The sequence below is a fragment of the Magallana gigas genome, chromosome 7, assembly GCF_963853765.1.
Source record: "Magallana gigas chromosome 7, xbMagGiga1.1, whole genome shotgun sequence".
Lineage (NCBI taxonomy): Eukaryota > Metazoa > Mollusca > Bivalvia > Ostreida > Ostreidae > Magallana > Magallana gigas.
In genome coordinates this window covers 27,248,797-27,269,550 of record NC_088859.1, presented here as the reverse complement: position 1 = coordinate 27,269,550, position 20,754 = coordinate 27,248,797, and the positions used below count along the sequence as shown (strand labels likewise).

At 33.8% G+C, this 20,754-nt stretch overlaps 3 protein-coding genes across 3 annotated transcripts; all 3 read right to left on the bottom strand.

Moving 5' to 3' along the window:
* Positions 1–53: 53 nt before the first annotated feature.
* On the bottom strand, positions 54–16,886 carry LOC136269929 (mucin-2-like). The gene is made up of 16 exons (XM_066065828.1): positions 16,853–16,886; positions 12,676–16,710; positions 6,984–7,408; positions 6,807–6,874; positions 6,177–6,322; positions 5,937–5,960; positions 5,549–5,665; positions 5,081–5,197; positions 4,740–4,859; positions 4,079–4,195; positions 3,264–3,380; positions 2,414–2,536; positions 2,021–2,137; positions 1,520–1,636; positions 451–576; positions 54–217 (listed from the first exon to the last, which is right to left on the bottom strand). The coding sequence occupies exons 1-16, from the start codon at positions 16,884–16,886 to the stop codon at positions 54–56; spliced, it is 5,967 nt and encodes a 1,988-aa protein (XP_065921900.1).
* LOC136270318 (uncharacterized) lies at positions 7,641–9,205 on the bottom strand. The gene has a single exon (XM_066067673.1). The coding sequence runs from the start codon at positions 9,018–9,020 to the stop codon at positions 7,641–7,643; it is 1,380 nt and encodes a 459-aa protein (XP_065923745.1). The 5' UTR covers positions 9,021–9,205.
* LOC136270317 (mucin-22-like) lies at positions 10,568–12,667 on the bottom strand (the record flags this gene model as incomplete). The annotated part of the gene is made up of 1 exon (XM_066067672.1): positions 10,568–12,667. A coding segment is annotated over one exon (2,100 nt), but the record flags the coding sequence as incomplete, so codon positions are not given.
* Positions 16,887–20,754: the final 3,868 nt, after the last annotated feature.

The following is a 20,754-nucleotide window of genomic DNA, read 5'->3' as shown; positions in this document are numbered from 1 at the left end:
ATGAGGGGAAAATTTGAAAAAGTCAGTAACAATGACATATATAATAAACAAGATCAGAAATTTGGGATAAATAAAGAAAACACACATACTATTTGTTTGAGGTTATATGCTAACGTTTGGAATTCCGATGTGCTGGAATCATTTAATTCAACAGAATATGTTGTGTCACTTCCATTTATTTTCTGTATACGCAGGTCGATGCCATAAACACTGCTCTCTTAAAAACAAACAAAGTCCAAATCAGATAGCTGGTTTTCTAAACGTTTGCGATATGAAGTTATCTTATATTCGTCATACGAAGACATACGAGGGATTATACGCGCACTTTTTGAATAGAAAATATAAATGACAAAAAATAAATATTGAACTGTTGCAATAATGAATGTATGATGTATAGACTCGTACAGAAAAAAGAGAATTATTTTTCCCAGAGAGAAACTAAAGAGTTACCTGAACATGAATAAGAGTTAGACTGGAAGTATCCTTCATTGCATTTACAGTAATATGAACCATCAGTGTTGATACAAGTCGACACCGTTGGACATACATTGAGACCACTGGTACATTCGTCAATATCTAAGTTAAAAAATAAAATGAACATACACAGCACTTGATGAAACATACATGTATACCCCGTCTCTGAAGTTAAAGAATTTAAATATACCTCCATAATAGAATATTTTCTTTTGTAGAATTACAACAAAAAAAACCACACTATCTATCTAACCGTGAAACAGTTTCCAATTTATCTGCCCATGGTGAATAGTCATCAAAACTATTCACGGGCGGCATTCGATTTCCCTCGTTTTTAAACTCGAAACACCTCTGGTGTAATTCGCGTAGCAACGTAAAATTCGAAGTCCGATAACCCTACTTTGTTTACCATTATAAAAAATCTGCAATACCGACAACTAGTTTTCTTCGGTATAATAAAATACCTTTTTCGTGACTATCATCATTGTTCGTGACGGACTAATGCTCGTCTATCTCTTAGGTTACCCTTGCCCACAAATTTACATCCTCACGAACCTATGCACAATTAATAACTTGTTTAATATTTATTAAAACTATCCCGATTACAATACCTACAAAATTACGTCCCCATGAACCAGGACAAATTTTTCTACCCACGAACATTGACCCCCACGAATAAAAATGATTCAACAGTATTCGGCCGATAGCAAGTTTATTGCCCCTTCGGAAGCGATTATTTCCCTCAGCTTTGTCTCCTGAAATAGTTGCAGTCTCCAGGGACAATAAACTCTTTTTAGACAAAAATGAACTGATTACTCTAACATGTTTATGCTTAAAATGATCCATTTTGTTCACGAAAGCTACAATGTTTGAAAATGTTGGATCATCAATTCAAGAGAGATTTAATGTTTAATTTATATGAACACTAAACACAAGTATTACTTCTACAAGTGATAGTAAAAACCATGAATAACAATCTTTTTTATTTTGCTACGATTTTTTTCATAATTACAAGATTTTGGGTTTTTTTTAAATTTTATTTTACCTTGACAAACTCCGTTCGACATTTTGTATCCTGGATCACATGCACACGTGTAACTTCCAGCGGTGTTGCCACATACAGAATGAGCCGGACAGACGTTACTGTCGCATTCATTTACATCTACATAATAAACGTATTCATACAAAGAGTTATGTCTGTGGTATAAAATATTTTTCTACATACTGTAATTATGTGTCTTTTTAATGTCTCTATCTCGATATTCACAATCTATTGACTTAGTTTTGGTTAAGATAATATTTCATGTACAAATATGTAACATAATCGAACAATTTTGTAAATTGTTTAATTTTTCAGACATTTATAGAAATTGAAATCTGCATGACCAACAATAAATAAATCTAATCGAAAGCAGATCAGTGCTTTAATGCTAATTATTCTTGTATTTGCACTAAAAGGGGCTTACTTTTGATTGGTCTGAATTTTCATGGAAATACTGTACATGAGATTCAAAAATTCAAGAGGACAAAATATCTGTCAACTCACCAATGCACGTTTTATTATCCATCTGGTATCCATCTATACAAAAACATATATAACTTCCTTCTGTGTTATTACATATCGAATATGGTGGACATATTCCAAGATTGCACTCATTGATGTCTGTTATAACGAAGAAAATTTCTTTTTAAATTATTTGATTACTTGTACAACATTAATAAAATGTTAAATATGATAAAACAAAAGCGAAAATGAATCACGCACAACATACCTTTATCATGAAAACAAGCTATTGCGCATTTTCGTTCACTTGTTTGTTTTTGAAGTACAAACGAACACATTTTATTGTATACTAGTAGGTCACATGGCAATGCCTTTATTTAAAAATACTTGATCAAAAAACTAGTTGAAGCATATTTATAGGTTGAAAAGTGTCACCTTTACAAGAATGGCCAATATCAAGATATCCAGGTTTGCAAGTACAAACATAGCTGCCTTTGGTATTACTACAGACGCTGTTTTCCATACAAGGATTGGACATGGACGAACATTCATCGATATCTGTGAAATTGAGACAAAAAGAAAAAAATAGGAAATTTGATATATAATAAAATAATTTAAATTCCATGCGACCGGTTTTAAACTTTGTTCAACTATTAGAAACAAGAAGTTCTTTTTATTAATGTCAAATAATAGAGAAATGATTCTTTTTTATTGGAAAAGAGAGAAAGAGAAAATGTTATTTAAAACATTAAAATACTACACCTTTTAACAAAACAAATTAACCTTGCCATGTTTTAAAACATTCATTAACTCTTTATGAAAACTACACAAATTGTTATTATGACAATAAAAAAGAGCACGATCTTTGAAGAGCAATTGCTTTTAAGCAAACAATGGTGGGCGAATGTTTTGTTGATTGTCGTAATTCTTTTCGGATGTCGTTAATGTTTTTTATAGTCAATTTAATTGCAGTTCATATTGTGAGGCCGTTTGACCTAGACAGAAATCTAAACATTCATCGCATTATCGGGTTGCTGCAAAATCTCCACTTTCCTATATACTTATCAATGGGAAAACTCCTATTAGATTTCACAAAATTAACGGTTCTTATAATCAGCTGTAACTGATAGTAGCCAATTTAAGGTAACCATTTATGGTGATTAAATACCTTAATAAACGAGAATCAATATTTACGGATATTGCATAGATTGACCAAGATATGAATATAGCTCATAAAAAATCTTTTCTTTTGAAGTTCGCTCACTTTTTCACACTTTTGTCTTACCCTGACACTGCGTTGCATTTTTGATAAAACCAGGCTGACAAGAACAGATGTAACTTCCAAGAGTGTTTTCACAATGAGAATTTTCAGGGCACACACTGGATAAACATTCGTTTACATCTAAAAAATATATACATTAAAAATAATATACGAATAATTCATAGTTTCTACGTCAAAGTTACTGTTTTGCAATTAAATCATTTTCTATATAGCCAATAATATTTTTTACTGCATTTGTCATTCTAAACATGATTTAGGATTAAAAAAAGATAAAATCAGATACTTTTTGTCTTAACTGTTGATACAATTTTCAATGTGCGTCTTGTTGAAGACGTTAAATTTTTTAAGAAGTGTTTATTGGAAATTTGGACAATACTTGTATTCAAATTTTGTCATCATTTGCATGCAATAATCTAGAAAATTTCATATATTTTGTTTTTTAACAAATAACAATCGGCCAATATTTGATTACCAATACATCTTAAAATATAAAAATGCTTTCCTTCCACTCTATAATGTTAAAACCGATTTCATTATTCGAACTCGTTAGCTACTGAAACTGTTATCTGCCATCCGTTGTTATTCACAGTTTTCTTTTTAACCCTCTTTGAATCGATTTGCTTTACTTCATTTGGGTCAGATAAAAAAACATGGGTCTAATAGTTAAGGCTGAGATTTCATGAAAATTAAGAATAACCCTTATGCTACGAAATAATGCTTTGCCTGTTTTTTTTTACATGGATAGCTTTTTTAAAAATTCAATCGATTTCACAGTCTTACACTTTTCAAGCTTAGTAAAACAATAATTGATCATTTACCAATGCATACTCCACCACTGCTTTGAAAACCTCGCTGACAGTCGCATGTATAACTTCCTTCCATGTTTCGGCAGTCCGAGTGTTCTGGACAAACGTTATTTTCACATTCATTCACATCTAAAAAAAGAAAAGAAAAGGTAAAACAGGTGTGGTTTTATGGATTCTTATTAAAGATGTGGGCTTTTTTTCTTTTTACTTTTCCAAAATTGGGTGTATATAGGTTTCAAGACGTAAGAATCAAGAAAAAGAAAGGAACAAACATCAAATGAACGAACACAAACATTTGTTAAATTCTGAATAAAAATTACTTGAAATGATCAATTTTCTTTATTTCATGACAAAACCCAACCTCAGACAAATGGATAAAGGTAGGTACATTAACCAACTGCATATAAAAATCATCAAATGGGGGGGAAACTTAAACCATTTATTATGAAAGTGGGTATAATTAATGCGAGAAAACTTAAAACCATTTAATTCACAAACACTTGTTACTTTGTTATCTTTGATATGCTATTTTAGGAATTCTTCTAGTTCAACAACACTCTTTCTGTCAACTTTAAAGTTACATATTATATAACTGACCGTCTTCTAATGTTTACTTAATTTTGACATATTTCATCTACTGTATTATGTATCGTTTGTAAGACTGTATCTTTACCTGAACATATGGTATCATTCTTGGCGAAACCATCATTGCAAGCACAAATATAACTTCCTTCAAAATTAATGCAGGTTGAATGTGGAGGACAAATGTCATGGACTTTGCATTCATCAATATCTAAAACATACCGATATCTTAGATTAATAAATATCTCAAATGGAATGTTTATTGAAGATTTATGAGGTCGGTCGGGGTCATAATAGCTGAGAAAAATTTAGGTTGTTATTGCATATTTAAACAAATTTTAACATTGTTAAATATTTAGAAATATGTTTAACAAATGCAATTCTATCCACAGTCTGCGAAATAAGCAATTCATAACCTTATCAACATATTACCTTGACAACTGTCTCCTACAAGGGTAAATCCTTCTTCGCAAAAACAATTGTAACTCCCAATAGTGTTTTCACAGATGAAATGATTTGAACAAGGATATCCTAGGCATTCGTTGACATCTGTTATCAACAAAACAATATAATTGTTTTATATATATTTTGTGTGTGTGTTATACAATTAATTAAGACGCTGAAATCTTTGCATTAGTCTAATGCGTTATAATTGACTTTTTTCCAGAACATGTATTTAGCTTTTTCAAAAGCAAATTAAATTTTATTTCGATGTTTGAAAGTCAAAATGACTAATATCCTATCTTTTTATCCTTTTAAAATAAAAGCACTCTAAAATCTAAAAACTTTGTATTACTCATTTAGATTAAAGGCTTTAATTTCAGTTGCATTTTACATCACTGATTTATTGAGCAATGTTTGGAATTGAGGTCTTCCGAGTCCGAAAGCAATGTCATTTACCTTGGCATTCGCTATTGTCGAGAACGTAGCCGTCCTTACAGAGGCATTCATAATGGTCTTCACGGCTCTTACAAAAAGTGTTTTGTGGGCAAGAGATACCTATACAGTTGTTGATAACTGTCAGAAAGAAAAGGAAAAACAGAAAAGTTAACTAGTGTGCTATTTTGCAAGGCTTATCTCTTTGATGCTAGCCAAGGGTTTTTGGTCATCTACGTTTCCCAATAACTTCGGAGCGGGGTGTACCAGAAACTCTTGCCTGGCGATAATGTGTTAAATGATGTTCATTCATTTTACAAAATAAATATATATCAATAATTCAAAAGTATGAATGCATATTGCATATATTATTATCAAAATACAAATTATTTGTATTATCTTTTAAACTTACCCGGTCCTATTATCGTCCCATTCTCTGCAAGAAAAAAGTTCACATGTAAATTTTTTTACATCATTTACTAAACTTTTTATTCAAGTACCACAAATAAATATGTTATAACCAAAACAAAATATTTTTTTGTTTCTGAGTATTGAGTCAAAGTCTTCAGTATCCATTTCATTATCCAACTCAAAAATCCTATCTGCAGTAATTTTTTCTCGGTGTTTTTGCGCTTTGTTTTCGTACATTTACCTGCGAATTGTGTGAATTCTTCCTTTAAGTTGTACTGCAATTCTGCCCGATGTTGATAATAAGCTGTGTTAAGTTCCACTTTCAACTTTGTGACATTATATTCTCCCATAATTGCTACCTTGAACATAACAATTAAACTGCCTTCTCTAAAAATAGATAATAATGACATCTTTTAATATTAATTGATGTATTATTTTAACATATATTACGAAAGAAAAAATTGACTCAAGCGGTAAATGAACGGCTCTAAACCGTTTGTTTTTTTAAACAAAATAAAAAAATGTTAAGTTTACAAAAAAAAAACAAACGAGTTTTTGAATATAATGTTACAATCAATTTACACACATATAAACAAATGTGTGTACTATTGACTAAGAATAAAGCTCGACTATTAGAATACACCGTATGTCCAGTTATTTCAAAAATAGATTTTATTTTTTGGTTATTTTATCATATTTGGTCTTGTTCAACGAACCAATCTCCGAACAAAGCTGCGTTGAGAAGGCAAACCATCCAGTTGGGCAAGAGTTTTAAATAATTTCGTAGAAACACAGCTTCTTCTTTACTTTCACGTGGTATCAAAGATTACCTTATTGTGATTGCTAATTTTGTATGTCTACAGATACTTACACAAATCCTTCTATTTTGATGTTTCCAATCTGATCAGACATTCCAGCAATTGAAAATAATTTCTCCAGCTGAAAAACATTTAATTTAAAAGTGATACATTTTATGTATGTTTGAAAAAATCTTTTTCCGATTTTTGTATTAAAAAATGATCTTAACTTATTGCTTCTAAAAACCTACCAGTTGTAATATCTCAGCAACTTTCTTTTTAAACGCATCGGAGGTTGGATCAAGTAAAGATTGGTCAAACTCTTCTTCAATCTTGATTACACCTGATACTTCCTCATCCGGAATTACGGCAGGTGCTGTTGTTGTTGTGGTCGACAACACTCCTAAAGTTGTTAACTTTCCAGCGTTACTCGTGGTTGTCAAAATGTTACCAACCATGGTTGACAGAATACTGCCGATCGTCGTGGTAGGTAATGTACTGGTTGTAGTAGAGGGGGTGGTACTGGTAGATTTGATTGTTGATAGTAATGCTGTTGTAGAAGTGTTAGTGGTCTGTGACGTAACATCTGACGTAGCAATGATATCTTGCGTTGATGATGGGGGAACAATATTCGTTGTTCTCTGACTTGAAATGGCAGTGTTTGACGTCGTAGGTTCTAAAAAAGATTGAATTATTAATTTTTAAAAATTATCATATATCAATTAAGTGATTTTTTTTTATTTCGTTATGAAAAATTATGTTTCAAAGTTAGAAAAAAGTTTTTTTTTCATTATTATGGAACGATAATTCACAAACGTGTCATGAAAACTATGATGAATATAAATAAACATGACTGTACGATACGTCATTTTTGAAACAACATTGCAGCTAAATCACCCAAATATCGATCATGTACCTCTTATACTAGTTGTTTCATAACTATTTGTATAAGAAGTTTCTGTGGTTAAAATCTGACTGCCATTGGTGGTTTCTTCTGCATTAGCAACAGATGTAGACAATAGACTTGAACTTATAATAAGTGTTGTTGTATCATTTTCATATCGACTTTGATTTTTTTGTGATGCAGGATCCAAAAAATCAGTAGTTAGATTCAAACTCATGGTCGTGCTCTCAGCTGAAGTTGGTAATTGAGACTGAGATTCCAGTGTGGATTTAGATGAAATTGTCGTTGTTATTCTATCTGGGGTTGCCACTGATGAAGACACTGAAGTACTTTCAGGCAACGTTGTACTTTCTTCTGTTGCTTCTATTTTTGAAGTTGAAATCGTTGAAAATGCCATAGTCTTTTCTGCGACCAGTGTACTTTCAGTTGTGTCCGTAGAAACAGTTGATAAGCTTTCCGTATTCGATATTGTTTCTGAAGTTGTTCTTCTTGTTTCATCATTTAGTGTTCCTGTTGAAATTGTTGATACTTCCTCTGTGACAGTCATGCTTTCTCCTGATGTCCTTGGGGCCGATGCTGTCATTGTTGTTAATGTGGATGAACTATCTTTTTCGTCTGTCGTGCGTTGTACCATTGTCTGCGTAGCTAAGGTGTGTACATCAGATAAAGGATACGTGCTAGTTGTAACGCTTGAAGTTAATGTCGGGGTCTTCTCGGCGTCGTCGGTGCTTTCTAAGGTCGGATTGGTCTCTGACGTACTAAGAACCTCCGTTGATGTTTCTCTTAAGTTTATTGTGGTCTGTTGTGTTTCCATTGTTGTAACTGATAACGGAGACGTCTTAACATTTATGTCTGAAGTTGATGGAAGTGTTGATGAACTCTCTATAACGTTTGTACTTTCGGCAGTTGTTTGAGTATACATTGTCGATGTTGACGGAATCGTTGATGTAGTTTCTGTGTCCGTCGTGCTTCGGATTTCTGGATTTATTTTTGTTGACATACTATTTGTCGTCTCTATATTAGATGTGGTAAATATTGAGTGCATCGAAGAATCTTCTAAGGCCGTCGTAGTTTCTTCTCTTGTCGTATCAGTTTCTGAAAAAGTTCTTGGTATATCCGTGTTAAGTGAACTTTTTCCTGATGTTGGCGTATATTCATTTGTTGTACTTTCTTGAATTGTGGTAACTGTGTTTGTTCTCGTGTCTCTCGTTTGTAGTGATTGAAAAGTAGACGTTACGTCTGTTACAGTTTGGTTTTCTAGAGCATCATTCATATTTGATGTTGCCATTTGTTGATGCGGTGATGTAGGAAGGCTGGTAACCGTATTCACTGCGTTTATAGTTGACACAGGCGTATAAGTTGAAGATGCGTCCCTAATTGTCATTTTATCCCCTGTTGACTCAATATTTAAGATTGTATTATCAGTTGAAATAGTTTCTGATACTGTTGTACTTTCTTGTGAATAAAAATGGTCTGTTGGCGTTGAACTTGTTGATAATGCCTCTGTAATTGTTGGTCCTTGTGTTGATGTTGTGAAATGAAATTTAGTAACTGATGAATAAGTTGATGGTGTATTTAACATTGTTGTTTCTTCAAAAGGTTTCAATATATCTGCTGTCGTCTCCGATGTCACTGTTGATGTCGTTGATGCTGAATTAGATGGAATTTCGGTTGAATGTGAATCAATGCTATCACTTGTGGTCATCGTTGATTCAGTTGTTGATTGTAATAAAAATGATGATGATGATGTGTTATCTGTTGAATTTGAAAAAGTATTTTGCGTTGATGTTCCAATTGTAGTAGCAGTTGACGTAGAAACAGCTGTTTTAGTTAACGTGGAGTTGTCTAAACTTTTTGACGGGGTATTTGTGGATTGCGATTCTCCTCCCACAGAGGTTGAGTATGGCATGTTTTCGCTTGTTGATGTCGATAACGATACTGTTTCTCCTGTACTAGGACTTATTTCATTTGTTGTAGCTAAAATGTCAGAAGTTGACATTTCTGCATTATTTACTGAAGAGGAAACAAATTCATTTTGTTTTGATGTTCCAGTGACATTGTTGATAGCACTTTTTGTTGTTTCTGTTGTAGATATTAGATCGTTGAGTGTGCTTTCTTCTTTTAATGAGGAGCTTATCATTGGATTTGTAATTTCTACTTGAGGAATGTCTGTAGATTCTGTTGTGCTCTCTAAAAATAAAAATAATTTTTACGCTACTTTGCTATATTCAGGTAACATTAAAAATATCAATATATAATAAGTGTCCATTGATTAAGACATAGATACTTGAAACAATAAATGATGATAAGCAATTGGAGAAATTTTGAAAAATAAATCGAAGTTGTAATTCACTTTTTAAAGATACTACAGAATCTGCAAACATGTCCAATTCAAACTTACTTTGGGTTGTGAAAAAGACTTACCAGAGCTTTTTAAAAATCCCTTATTAATTATGCAGTCTCATCGGAAGTTTTTTTTCGGTAACACTGGATTTTAATATATTATTTATTTCATTGGCTGTAGGTTTTACTCATTATTGGCTAATGTCTTTTGTAGGTGCGTGATATGTTTCAGTGTTAACTTTTAGATCGGAAGACGTCGTAAAAAAATACTGAAACTGTATGCAATGATACTAGAAACCTGGATATATAATAGTTTCTTGAAATGTGTGTTTTGTCTCCAACAAAAGAGTTGTTTCTGTCGATGAAGTTCTCAATTTGTACGCAATTTAAAAAGTTGTGTTCAATTTCTATTTTGCTGATTAGATTTTCATAAGTAACAAAAACAAACATACTAAAATATCATGGTTTACTTATCTTTCATATGTATTGATTTGTTGTGAAATGCGTACATCGTGCTTTTTATTGTTATTATGAATGTTAAATTAAATTGGTCAAACATATAGCTTTAAGGCTATCATTTACGTAACTTCAAGAAGTTTCCATCTTACCTGAAATAGAAGTCGTCGATGTAGTTAAAGCTGTATCTTCGGTTGTAGAAACTACAGTTGTTATATCTATTGAGGTTTTTATCGGTGTTAAGGTAGAAGAGGATTCTGTAACTGTTGATATAGATGTAATATCTAGTGAAGCATTCATAGATGGAGCCGTTGAATGTGAATGTAATGTGGTGACATCTTCTGCAGATGAACTAGTATCACTTAGTGTTGACATCTTATATGTTGTCGATGTGGATGGGCTTGTTTCTTCCATAGAGATTCCTATCGATGTCCCTGCCACAGTTGTATTTGATAGAGTTTTATTTTCCGCTGTCGTTCCAGCTGATGTATATTCTGACAAAATGGTACTCGTTTCCTCTGTATTTTCAAGTAACTTTGTTGACATCGTCGATGTTTCTGCTGTTATTTCATGATTTAAAGTTGACATATCGATCGTCGACTGTGTCGATGATACCGATATAGTTGACGATGATGATGTATTTTCAATTGAAACTGGAGTCGTTGTAGCAGATGGTGAATGTGCTGTTGGTGTCGACAGTTCTGTTGCCGATAAGGTATTCAAAAATTTAGTTGTTAAATTTTCTTTAAAAGTTGTATCTGTTGAAAACCCCGCTGTTGTAGATGATAATTCTGCCGTTGATATTGTTGTTTGTTCTGTATGTAAAACAAAGGTTTCCGGTTCTTTTGTCACCATATCGGTTGTTGATCCATCCAAAACTGTTGTGTTTGATTCTGATAATTCAGTATCATTCACAAATTTTACTGTGGTTTCTTCCATTTCATTTTTCCGGGTGGTTTGTAGTATTTCAATCGTTGTGGTGCTCAGAGTTGAAGGATTATCTGTTGGGGACTGTGAAGTCATTTCTTCTGTATTTAACGTTGAGGGGTCGCTTTGTGGGGATTCTGTCACCGTAATTAATGTTTCAATCAACGTTGAAGATTTGAAATCATCTGTCGATGCTTCTGGTTTAGATGCAGTTGTATGTGTTGGATCGACCTCAGGAATAGAAGTAGGTGTGGGTGAATTCGTAGATAAGGTAATCGTTTCTGTATTCATTGCCGTGGGCTGTTCTGTTGAAGTAGACGTTTCAGACTGAAGAATAGTTGTTGTTTCAGTTATCGTTGCATCTGTTGTTGTCATTAGTGATTTTGTAGTTGTTGATTCAGTGGTCAAGGGCGTTGCAGTTGATTGCTCTAAATATGTGGTCGTAGATTTTTCTGATGTAGTAATATGTTCTGCTGATCCACTTGTAAGACCAAATTCTCTGGTGGTTGTGTACTCTTCCGATGTAGTGATTTTAACCGTTTCTGGTGTAAAAAGCCCTGTGGATGATGTTCCTGACATAGCTGTTGAGGGTGATGATGGTGTTTTTGTAGTTGTTTCAGTTGAGACTGTTTCTGTGGTTACGTTTGTTGGTGTGGATGGATCCCCTGAAATCGTCGCAGTAGTTGAATCTGTTACCGTTGTTGTTGATGTTGGCTCTGTGGTTATTAAAGAAAACGGCGAAGTTTTTTCGGCATTCGATTCTGATGAAATAAGTTCTGGCAATTTTGTTGAAGTCACAGTTGGTTGCATCCCTGTTAACGATGTTGTTTCTAATGGTTTCTCTAAATCTGTAGAAGATTCGTCGGCAATTTTAGTAGTTGAGGATTCTGCCAAAGTAGATGTTGTTATTGGTTGCATTTCAAGTGAGGCAAGGGAGGATTGTTCTGATAGTGTTGTTACTGAAGGGGATTCTTTTGAGGCTGTCATTGTATTAGATTTTGCTGATGTTGACTCTGTTGACGTTGACAAGCCTAAGTTATATGTAGACGTAATTTCTGGTGATTCCGTTGACATCTCCTCTATTAAAGTCGAGGGCGACATATTTGAAATTGTTGATTGAATATTTTCTGATGATGAGTCTTCTTTGTGTGTTGTTGTAGTAATTGTTTTGGTTGTTTTCGATTGTTCAAACGTTGAGTCTGAGATTGATTCTGAAGAGGTTAAGGTTGATGGTGTTTTCGAAGATGAAACGATGGATGATGTTTCTAATAATGTTGTTAAAACTATTTTAGATGTTGTTTGTAATAACTCACCTGATGTTGCAGCTGTTTCGGTTGAGCTCATTTGTGTCGTTGAAACTGTAGTTGATGGCATTTTATTTTGTGATGATGATTCTGTCATGATCATGGTTGATGGTATTTCTGTGGAAGAATCTATAAGAGTCGTTGATGAGCTATATTCTGCTGAAGTTGTTAGTAAATCAGTTGTTTTACTAGTGGGTGTCATTGATGGGGATTCATTTGATAATGTTGTTGTCTGTAAACCCATCGTATTTGAAGTTACTGTTGATGATGATTCTGAAGATGGTGTTGAATTTTGTGACTGTGAAATAAGAGTTGTAGAATTTTCTGTGGGCGGTGTGGTTTCTGCAGTTTTGTGTGTAAGTGAGTCTGTTGATGAAACTTCTTCTGACATTGTCGTTTGCGTTGTTTTTATCGTGTCAGCAGTATTGCCTAATGTAGCAAGAGTTGATGAAGATAATAACATTTCTGTTGAGGTATGAATTAAACTTTCTTTTGTAGTTGATTCAGTTTCAATCGTTGATGTTGATTGTGGTATAGGCAATACTGTTGATGACCCGCCTATATCTTTAGTTGATGATGACGGAATAAAACTGGTTGACTCTTTCAGGGATGTAGATGTAGGTTCCGCTTGCTGCTCTGTAGAAGTCGAATCGATATGTGTAGTGGTTTGTGTTGTAGTTGCGGCTTGGTCTTCAGATGATGTAATTGGTATTGTAGTTGTATCTTGAGATATCTGAACAGAGTTTCTGGGGCTTTCGTTGGTCACTGTTGATGGTAAATATGTTGTGGATGCTTCGGTTGTTGTTGAATCAATATTAAGGGACGACTGAGAAGTAATCAAAGTATTGTCTTTTGTGAATGACGATGTTGTTTGCACAGTTGTAGAAGCTTTTGATGTGTTTGTTGTTTGGGGAGTTGAGATTTCTACCGACTGCTGAGTTGCTGGAAATTCTGTTGTTGTTATTATAGAAGATATTGCTGGAGTTGAATCTGTTGTTTGTTGTGTATTTGTTGTTTCGATAGGTGAAGAAGGGAATGTTGTTGGAAGTTCTGTGGTTTGTTTCACTGTCGTTGTATCAATCTCAGCAGAAGTTTGTGTCGAGGTTGTAAATTGATTATCAGGCAATGTTGATAAAGTTCCTGTTGACTGTTGTGTTGTAGTCAAGTCGATATCTGGAAAAGTTTGTGTCATGGTTGTAGATTGAACTTCAGACAACAATGTAGATGGAGATTTGGTTGGTTGTTGTGTTGTCGTATCTATATTTGAAGAAGTTTGTATCCTTGTTGTCGATTGATTTTCAGACAACAATGTTGTCAAAGGTTCTGTTTGATTTTGTGTTGTTGTTGAAGACATTTCTCTCGTGGTTGTTGAAGGAACTTCAGACGGCAACGTTGATGAAGATTCTGTGGGATGGTGTGCTTCTGTTATGTTGATATCAGATGTTGTATATTGATTTTCCGTGGACATTGTTGATATATTTTCAGTCGGTTGTTGTGTTGTTTCTTCTGTTAGTTTTTGTTGTGATGTTGTTGTATCAATCGTTGAAGAGGTTTGTACTGGGGACGTAGATTGAACCTCAGACGACAATGAAGATAGAGATTCTGTGGATTGTAGTAGCGTCGTTGCATCATTCCTTGTAGAAGTTTGTATTGTTGTTATAGATTGACCAGCAGACGACAGTTCTGAGGGTTGTTCAGTTGTTATTGTCTCAATACTCGCAGACGTTCTTGCTGTGCTAGTAGAATGGACTTCAGACGATTGGTGTGATGTCGTATCGATAGTTGATGAAGTTAGTATCGTACTTGTAAACTGATTCTCCGACGACAAATTTGATGTTGATTCTATTGGTAATGATGTCGTATCAATATTTGATGAGGTGGGTGTTGTGCTGGTAGATTGATCCCCAGAAGATCCAGAAGAGAATGTTGATTGTTGTTTTGTTGTTGTATCAACATTTGGAGAAGTTTGTATTGTACTTGTAGATTGAGTCACATGGGATGATGTTGATGAAAATTCTGTTGGTTGTTGTGTTGTTGTCATGTCAACATTTTGAGAACTTTTTGTCGTACTTGTATACTGATCCCCAGAAGAAGTTGTGGATTGAGATTCTGTTGATTGTTGTGTTGTTGTTGTATCAACATTTGGAGAAGTTTTTATCGTGCTTGTAGATTGATCATCAGAAAGCAATGTGGATGGAGGCTCTGTGGATTGTTGTCTTGTTGTCATATCAACATTTAGAGATGTCTGTATTGTGGTGGTAGATTGATCCTCAGAAACCGATGTGGATGGAGATTCTGTAGATTGTTGTGTTGTTGTTGTATCAACATTTTGTGAAGTTTTTATTGTGCTTGTAGATTGGTCCCCAGAAGTCAATGTGGATTGAGACTCTGTTGATTGTTGTGTTGTTGTCATATCAACATTTTGAGATGTCTGTATTGTGGTGGTTGATTGATCTTCAGAAGTCGTTGTGGATGGAGATTCTGTTGAATGTTGTGTTGTTGTCATATCAACATTTTGAGATGTGTCTTTTGTTGTGGTAGACTGATCCTCAGAAGTTAATGTGGATGGAGATTCTGTAGATTGTTGTGTTGTTGTATCAACATTTGGAGAAGCTTTTATTGTGCTGGTAGATTGATCCTCAGAAGTCAATGTGGATGGAGATTCTGTGGATTGCTGTGTTGTTGTCAGATCAACATTTTGAGATGTCGGTATTGTTGTGGTAGATTGATACTCAGAAGTCAATGTGGATGGAGATTCTATTGAATGTTGTGTTGTTGTCATATCAACATTTTGAGATGTCTGTTTTGTGGTGGTAGATTGATCCTCAGAAGTTAATGTGGATTGAGACTCTGTAGATTGTTGTGTTGTTGTATCAACATTTGGAGAAGCTTTTATTGTGCTTGTAAATTGATCCTCAGAAGTTAATGTGGATGGAGACTCTGTTGATTGTTGTGTTGTTGTCATATCAACACTTTGAGATGTCTTTATTTTGGTGGTAGATTGATCCTCAGAAGTTAATGTGGATGGAGACTCTCTGGATTGTTGTGTTGTTGTCAGATCAACATTTTGAGATGTCTGTACCGTACTTGTAGACTGCTCCCCAGAAGTCAACGTGGATGGAGATTCTGTGGGTTGTTGTGTTGTTGTTGTATCAACATTTGGAGAAGCTTTTATTGTGCTTGTAAATTGATCCTCAGAAGTCAATGTGAATGGAGACTCTGTTGAATGTTGTGTTGTTGTCATATCAACACTTTGAGATGTCTGTTTTGTGGTGGTAGATTGATCCTCAGAAGTTAATGTGGATTGAGACTCTGTAGATTGTTGTGTTGTTGTTGTATCAACATTTGGAGAAGCTTTTATTGTGCTTGTAAATTGATCCTCGGAAGTCAATTTGGAGGGAGACTCTGTTGAATGTTGTGTTGTTGTCATATCAACGCTTTGAGATGTCGGTATTGTGTGGATAGATTGATCCTCAGAAGTCAATGTGGATGGAGACTCTGTATATTGTTGTGTTGTTGTCAGATCAACATTTTGAGATGTCTGTACCGTACTTGTAGACTGCTCCCCAGAAGTCAACGTGGATGGAGATTCTGTGGTTTGTTGTGTTGTTGTCAGATCAACGTTTTTGGAAGTTTTTATCGTGCTTGTAGATTGATCCTCAGAAGTCAATGTGAATGGAGACTCTGTTGATTGTTGTGTGGTTGTCATATCAACACTTTGAGATGTCTGTATTTTGGTGGTAGATTGATCTCCAGAAGCCGATGTGGATGGAGACTCTGTAGATTGTTGTGTTGTTGTTGTATCAACATTTGGAGAAGTTTTTATCGTGCTTGTAGATTGATCTCCAGAAGACAATGTGGATGGAGACTCTGTGGATCTGTGATCCTCGGAGGACGATGCTGATGAAGATTCTGTAGATTGTTGTGTTGTCTTATCAATGTTTGGAGAAAATTGTATTGTAGTTGATGATTCAGTTGACTGTTGTTTGGTTGTTGTATCCACATTGAGGCCTGCACCTGTTGTTGTTTGATCCTCAGACGAAGCTGTTAAAATATTATATAAAATATCATTTGAGGCTATTACAAGGAAAAGTGGTAGATACATAAAGAGTTGTACCGGGAAGTTACTTCAAACATTCCTATAAACTAAACGTGTTTGTGCGTATGTTTTTATTTAATATTTCACCCGTTGCTATCAGGAAGAAAGCCAATGCCCACATGACGCGTTTGGTTGAAAATATATTATTTTATGTTAAAGTAATAACATGTAATGTATTTTTTTTAAAGAATAAGTGAGATAGTAAAAGTTTTTCTCTTAAAGAGTAAGTGAGATGGTAAATACTTAAAATCCACGACAACTATTTATAGTAATTATATTTACAGTAATATGATTTTTCTTAAAGGGACATGGTCATAATTTGGTCAAATTTTGATTTTCTATTGTCATTGTTTGTAATGTTTCAGGGATGTTTTTCTAAATTAGAGCAAGATACCGATCTCACTATTCTTTGTTATGTAAACGAATTACGTGCCATGATTTTGTATTGGTTCAGTATACTGGTAGAAGGTATTATCAAGCTGATTTTTTTTGTCTGCTAATTCGTTTTGAACATAAATGATTAAACAGTTCCTAGTGTTTGTCACATCCATTTTAGGTCTAAATCTGAAACTTTCTTTATGTAAGCAACAACATAACCGAAGCTTAGTTTAAAATGTCTAAATTCGTGACCATATCCCTTTAAAATGTGTGCGATATTCTGGATACTAAGTATTTTGTTTTTAAAAGGTATTGTTTAATTCGTCCACATGCTAAAAACTGACTCTCTAGAGACAGGGGATTTTTCTTAAAGTTGATTTGACTTCTGATTAAAATACACGGAGAGTTCAAAGAACAATTTAAAAAACACAATAAAATCGTCGTCTTATAGCCAGGATGAAGCTGACGACCTTATTAAACATAGCAACTGTATTCCTAAATATGTGTTGCTTCTCTCAAAACTATAGAATACGGCAGTGTGGCTAAATGACAGAAACTTTTTCAAAGTCTGCTGGTAACCCCTTCATACACTGCAGAATTTTGAAACATTCTTTTCTCAAAGAAGTTTTACATGTATACTTTCATATGGCTCTTGGATTTTTCCTTTACGTGTCCTTTCTAGAAACTTGTGAAAAAAAAAAATGGAAGGTGTTCATGGTTAACCATGCTACTAAAAATCCGTGGGTGAAAATGAAAGAAAAATCCAACAGTGGGCAAGGTCACAAAATTGTAAAAAGAATTAAAAAACAAAAACAAAATAATAACAGAAAAAGGAACACAAAAAGTACCCGGCATCCACTGAGATGGTGAAATAATGGTCCACCGTACAGAACTTTTACCTTAGAAATAATGATTTCAGACAACAGATAGCATCACTAATCATTTAAATTGGCGGAAGAAAATGACGTTTGGAAAATAGATTGTCGCATTGGAAAAAAAGTGAGCTCACGATATCCTATAACACGAAATCCTTCTGCTCTGAGAAGGAGATCTGTGATAATCATATTTCAAACAGTATTTTTTGTTTAAGAATTTTATCATTCAGCCAAATTTGTTCTTAAATAGGGGCCGAATAAGAACAACTGATAACTGCTATCAAAAGAAAGCCTAGTCTTAGATTACATGTGTTTGAATGAAATTTTGTTTTGAGCTGCTTGGTCATTTCAATCCCAGGAAATAAAGAGATATATATACTATGATATATAAGCTTCACATTATTCAGCTGTTATGCAATTAAAATAAGAAAAACATGTTATATTGACATATATAAATATAGACATAGTTTATCGATGACATCAGAATCATTCCGTCATAAACGTTTAAAGCTTGAAACCTACTTTCAAGATCGAAGTAAGATCATTTGGTTTTAAAGCTATAATTCTATTCATTGTTATTGTATTAATTGTTGTGATTTTAATTAGGGAAACGACGGAAGTACAAAAGAAATATAATGAAACAGGAAGACGTTAAAAAATCTCTTTCAGTTTAAAACCTCCATTTCTAAATATTTTGCACACGATTTTAAGATAATTAGCGTCATATATCACTTAACACGCATCTCGATAAACTATGGCCCAAAAGAGGAATTCAGATGCCATTTGCTTCCGCCATCTTCTATTTACGCTACTTCCGGTTTCAGCGTCTTGACCTATTTGACTGTTTCACTTTTTTAGCTCGTGGTTGATTGCGTAAAATTGCTAATAAGAGTGACTGTCACACAATCATTTATAAGAGTGATTAACGAACTCTGATAACGAACAACGGCACTTCGTCCCTTCATAAGATACAGGCAAAAATTATATAAATAGTGTAATTATTATTGTTTGTAATGACAAAGTGGAAGAAATGAAACCAAATAGTGTAGAACTACCTTTTGAAAACTATTTTCATGAGAATTTGTTTACGCAGTATTAATTAGAAGGGCGTGAAAGGTGAAGTATCAAAATAGTTTTCATTTTTTGGAAAAAGTTTAGAAGATTTATATCGGTTTTAGCTGTAGTCTGTGTTATTTACAGTATAACCTTAAGACTTATTGATCTCTTGATGGTTATTTTGTAAGGTTTTTTCAACCTCAAACAAATATACAAATCTCTCTCTCTCTCTCTCTCTCTCTCTCTCTCTCTCTCTCTCTCTCTCTCTGCATTGTTAATCTCAGCATTCAATATGTAACGATTTTGTAACTATTATATGGAAATGACATAATGATTATCAAAAAAAAAAACAAACCAAAAATTCTGATAAAACTGACACGAAAAGTCTTATTTTTTACAATAAGCGTTTTGACATTTCATTGACAATTTCATTGCAAATGCACACAAAATAAGACCTGTCGTTAAATAAAACAAGGTCTTATGTTTTTTACTGTTGAACTCTATTATGTATTAAATGTTATTTATTCAAACCCACGGGGGTGATCATGATTAAGCTAAAATATAGAAGTAAGTAGTTTTCTGTTTCAATCAAAGTTTATCATATCAGATTTTCAACGCTGGGAATTTGATCCACGGCCTGGAATAATAGTATCTGAATACACCATGACAAGAAACCATTATTTTTATTGTCTGAAAAACGATACTATGATAAAAGGAACGGATGTTCTCCATGGGGGTTAATACGCCATTTCTCTATTATATATAACGATATTAAGCGGCGAAGTTTCTAGTACCTATTCGATTTACTCTGTACGTTTATTATACATGCTGGGTCGCATTAAGAACTCGACGGTAAAGACAAATCAAACAAAATGGCCGAACGAAGGTCAAACATTTGCGCAATCAAAGAAAAAGAGTTACAGATCTTGTATCTAAAAAAAATAGTGGGTAAATAAATGTGCATGACAAATGTATATCTCAAGAGAAACACAAAAGATAGGCTTTTGGAATTCTACAAACATTGAAACATAGGCAAACGGCAGTATTGCGTTTTATTTATGGGAATGTAATCAGCATAAAAGAATTTGCAGTGATATGAAAGGACGCCTATATGGATTCAGGAAATATTATATTTGCCTTGAAATTATCTTGGATGTTAGATATATCTTATCTTTTTTTCCTCTTTCTAAATGATCATATTTAGTATAGAATTAATCAAATTAATCTTGCAATAAAATCGTGTAAACATTGGAGAACGTGTTGTCATTTATACATGGCACTTAATTTCCCTATGAATTCAAATAAGGCAAACATGCCAATCATTGTTCTAAATTGTATTGGTTAATTCGCAATCGTGAATAAGCATGCTTACCTAGTTTTACTTTCATTTGTCTGCGTTGGCAAATTTTTATATTGAAATCGATTGGGTTTTTTTTTGGGGGGGGGGGGGGGGTTAGGGGGGGGGGCGTTTTTCGGTATGAGTTTAGTAATGTAAATGCTGTGGATTTGTTTATCATTTGTTACCTATTACAAATCTGTCACAACGCGACTTTGTATCGCGACTTTGTATCGAATGAAACGATCTCTAGGCCAAAACGATCACAATAACGATGGTTATATTGCATAACAATGTTATACAAAAAAAATCGTGTCATTTATCATTTGATTTCTTATAATACA

Bases quoted from the DNA above. Each gene is read 5' to 3' on its own strand.
- LOC136270318 (XM_066067673.1), bottom strand. From the start codon at position 9,020: ATGACAATTAGGGACGCATCTTCAACTTATACGCCTGTGTCAACTATA.
- LOC136269929 (XM_066065828.1), bottom strand. From the start codon at position 16,886: ATGTGGGCATTGGCTTTCTTCCTGATAGCAACGG. The intron at 4,860-5,080 runs GTAATATGTTGA...GGTATGTTTTAG, and splicing joins TGTAGGAGACAGTTGTCAAG to ATATTGATGAATGCAAAGTC. The intron at 2,138-2,413 runs GTGACACTTTTC...TCGTTATAACAG, and splicing joins TATTGGCCATTCTTGTAAAG to ACATCAATGAGTGCAATCTT.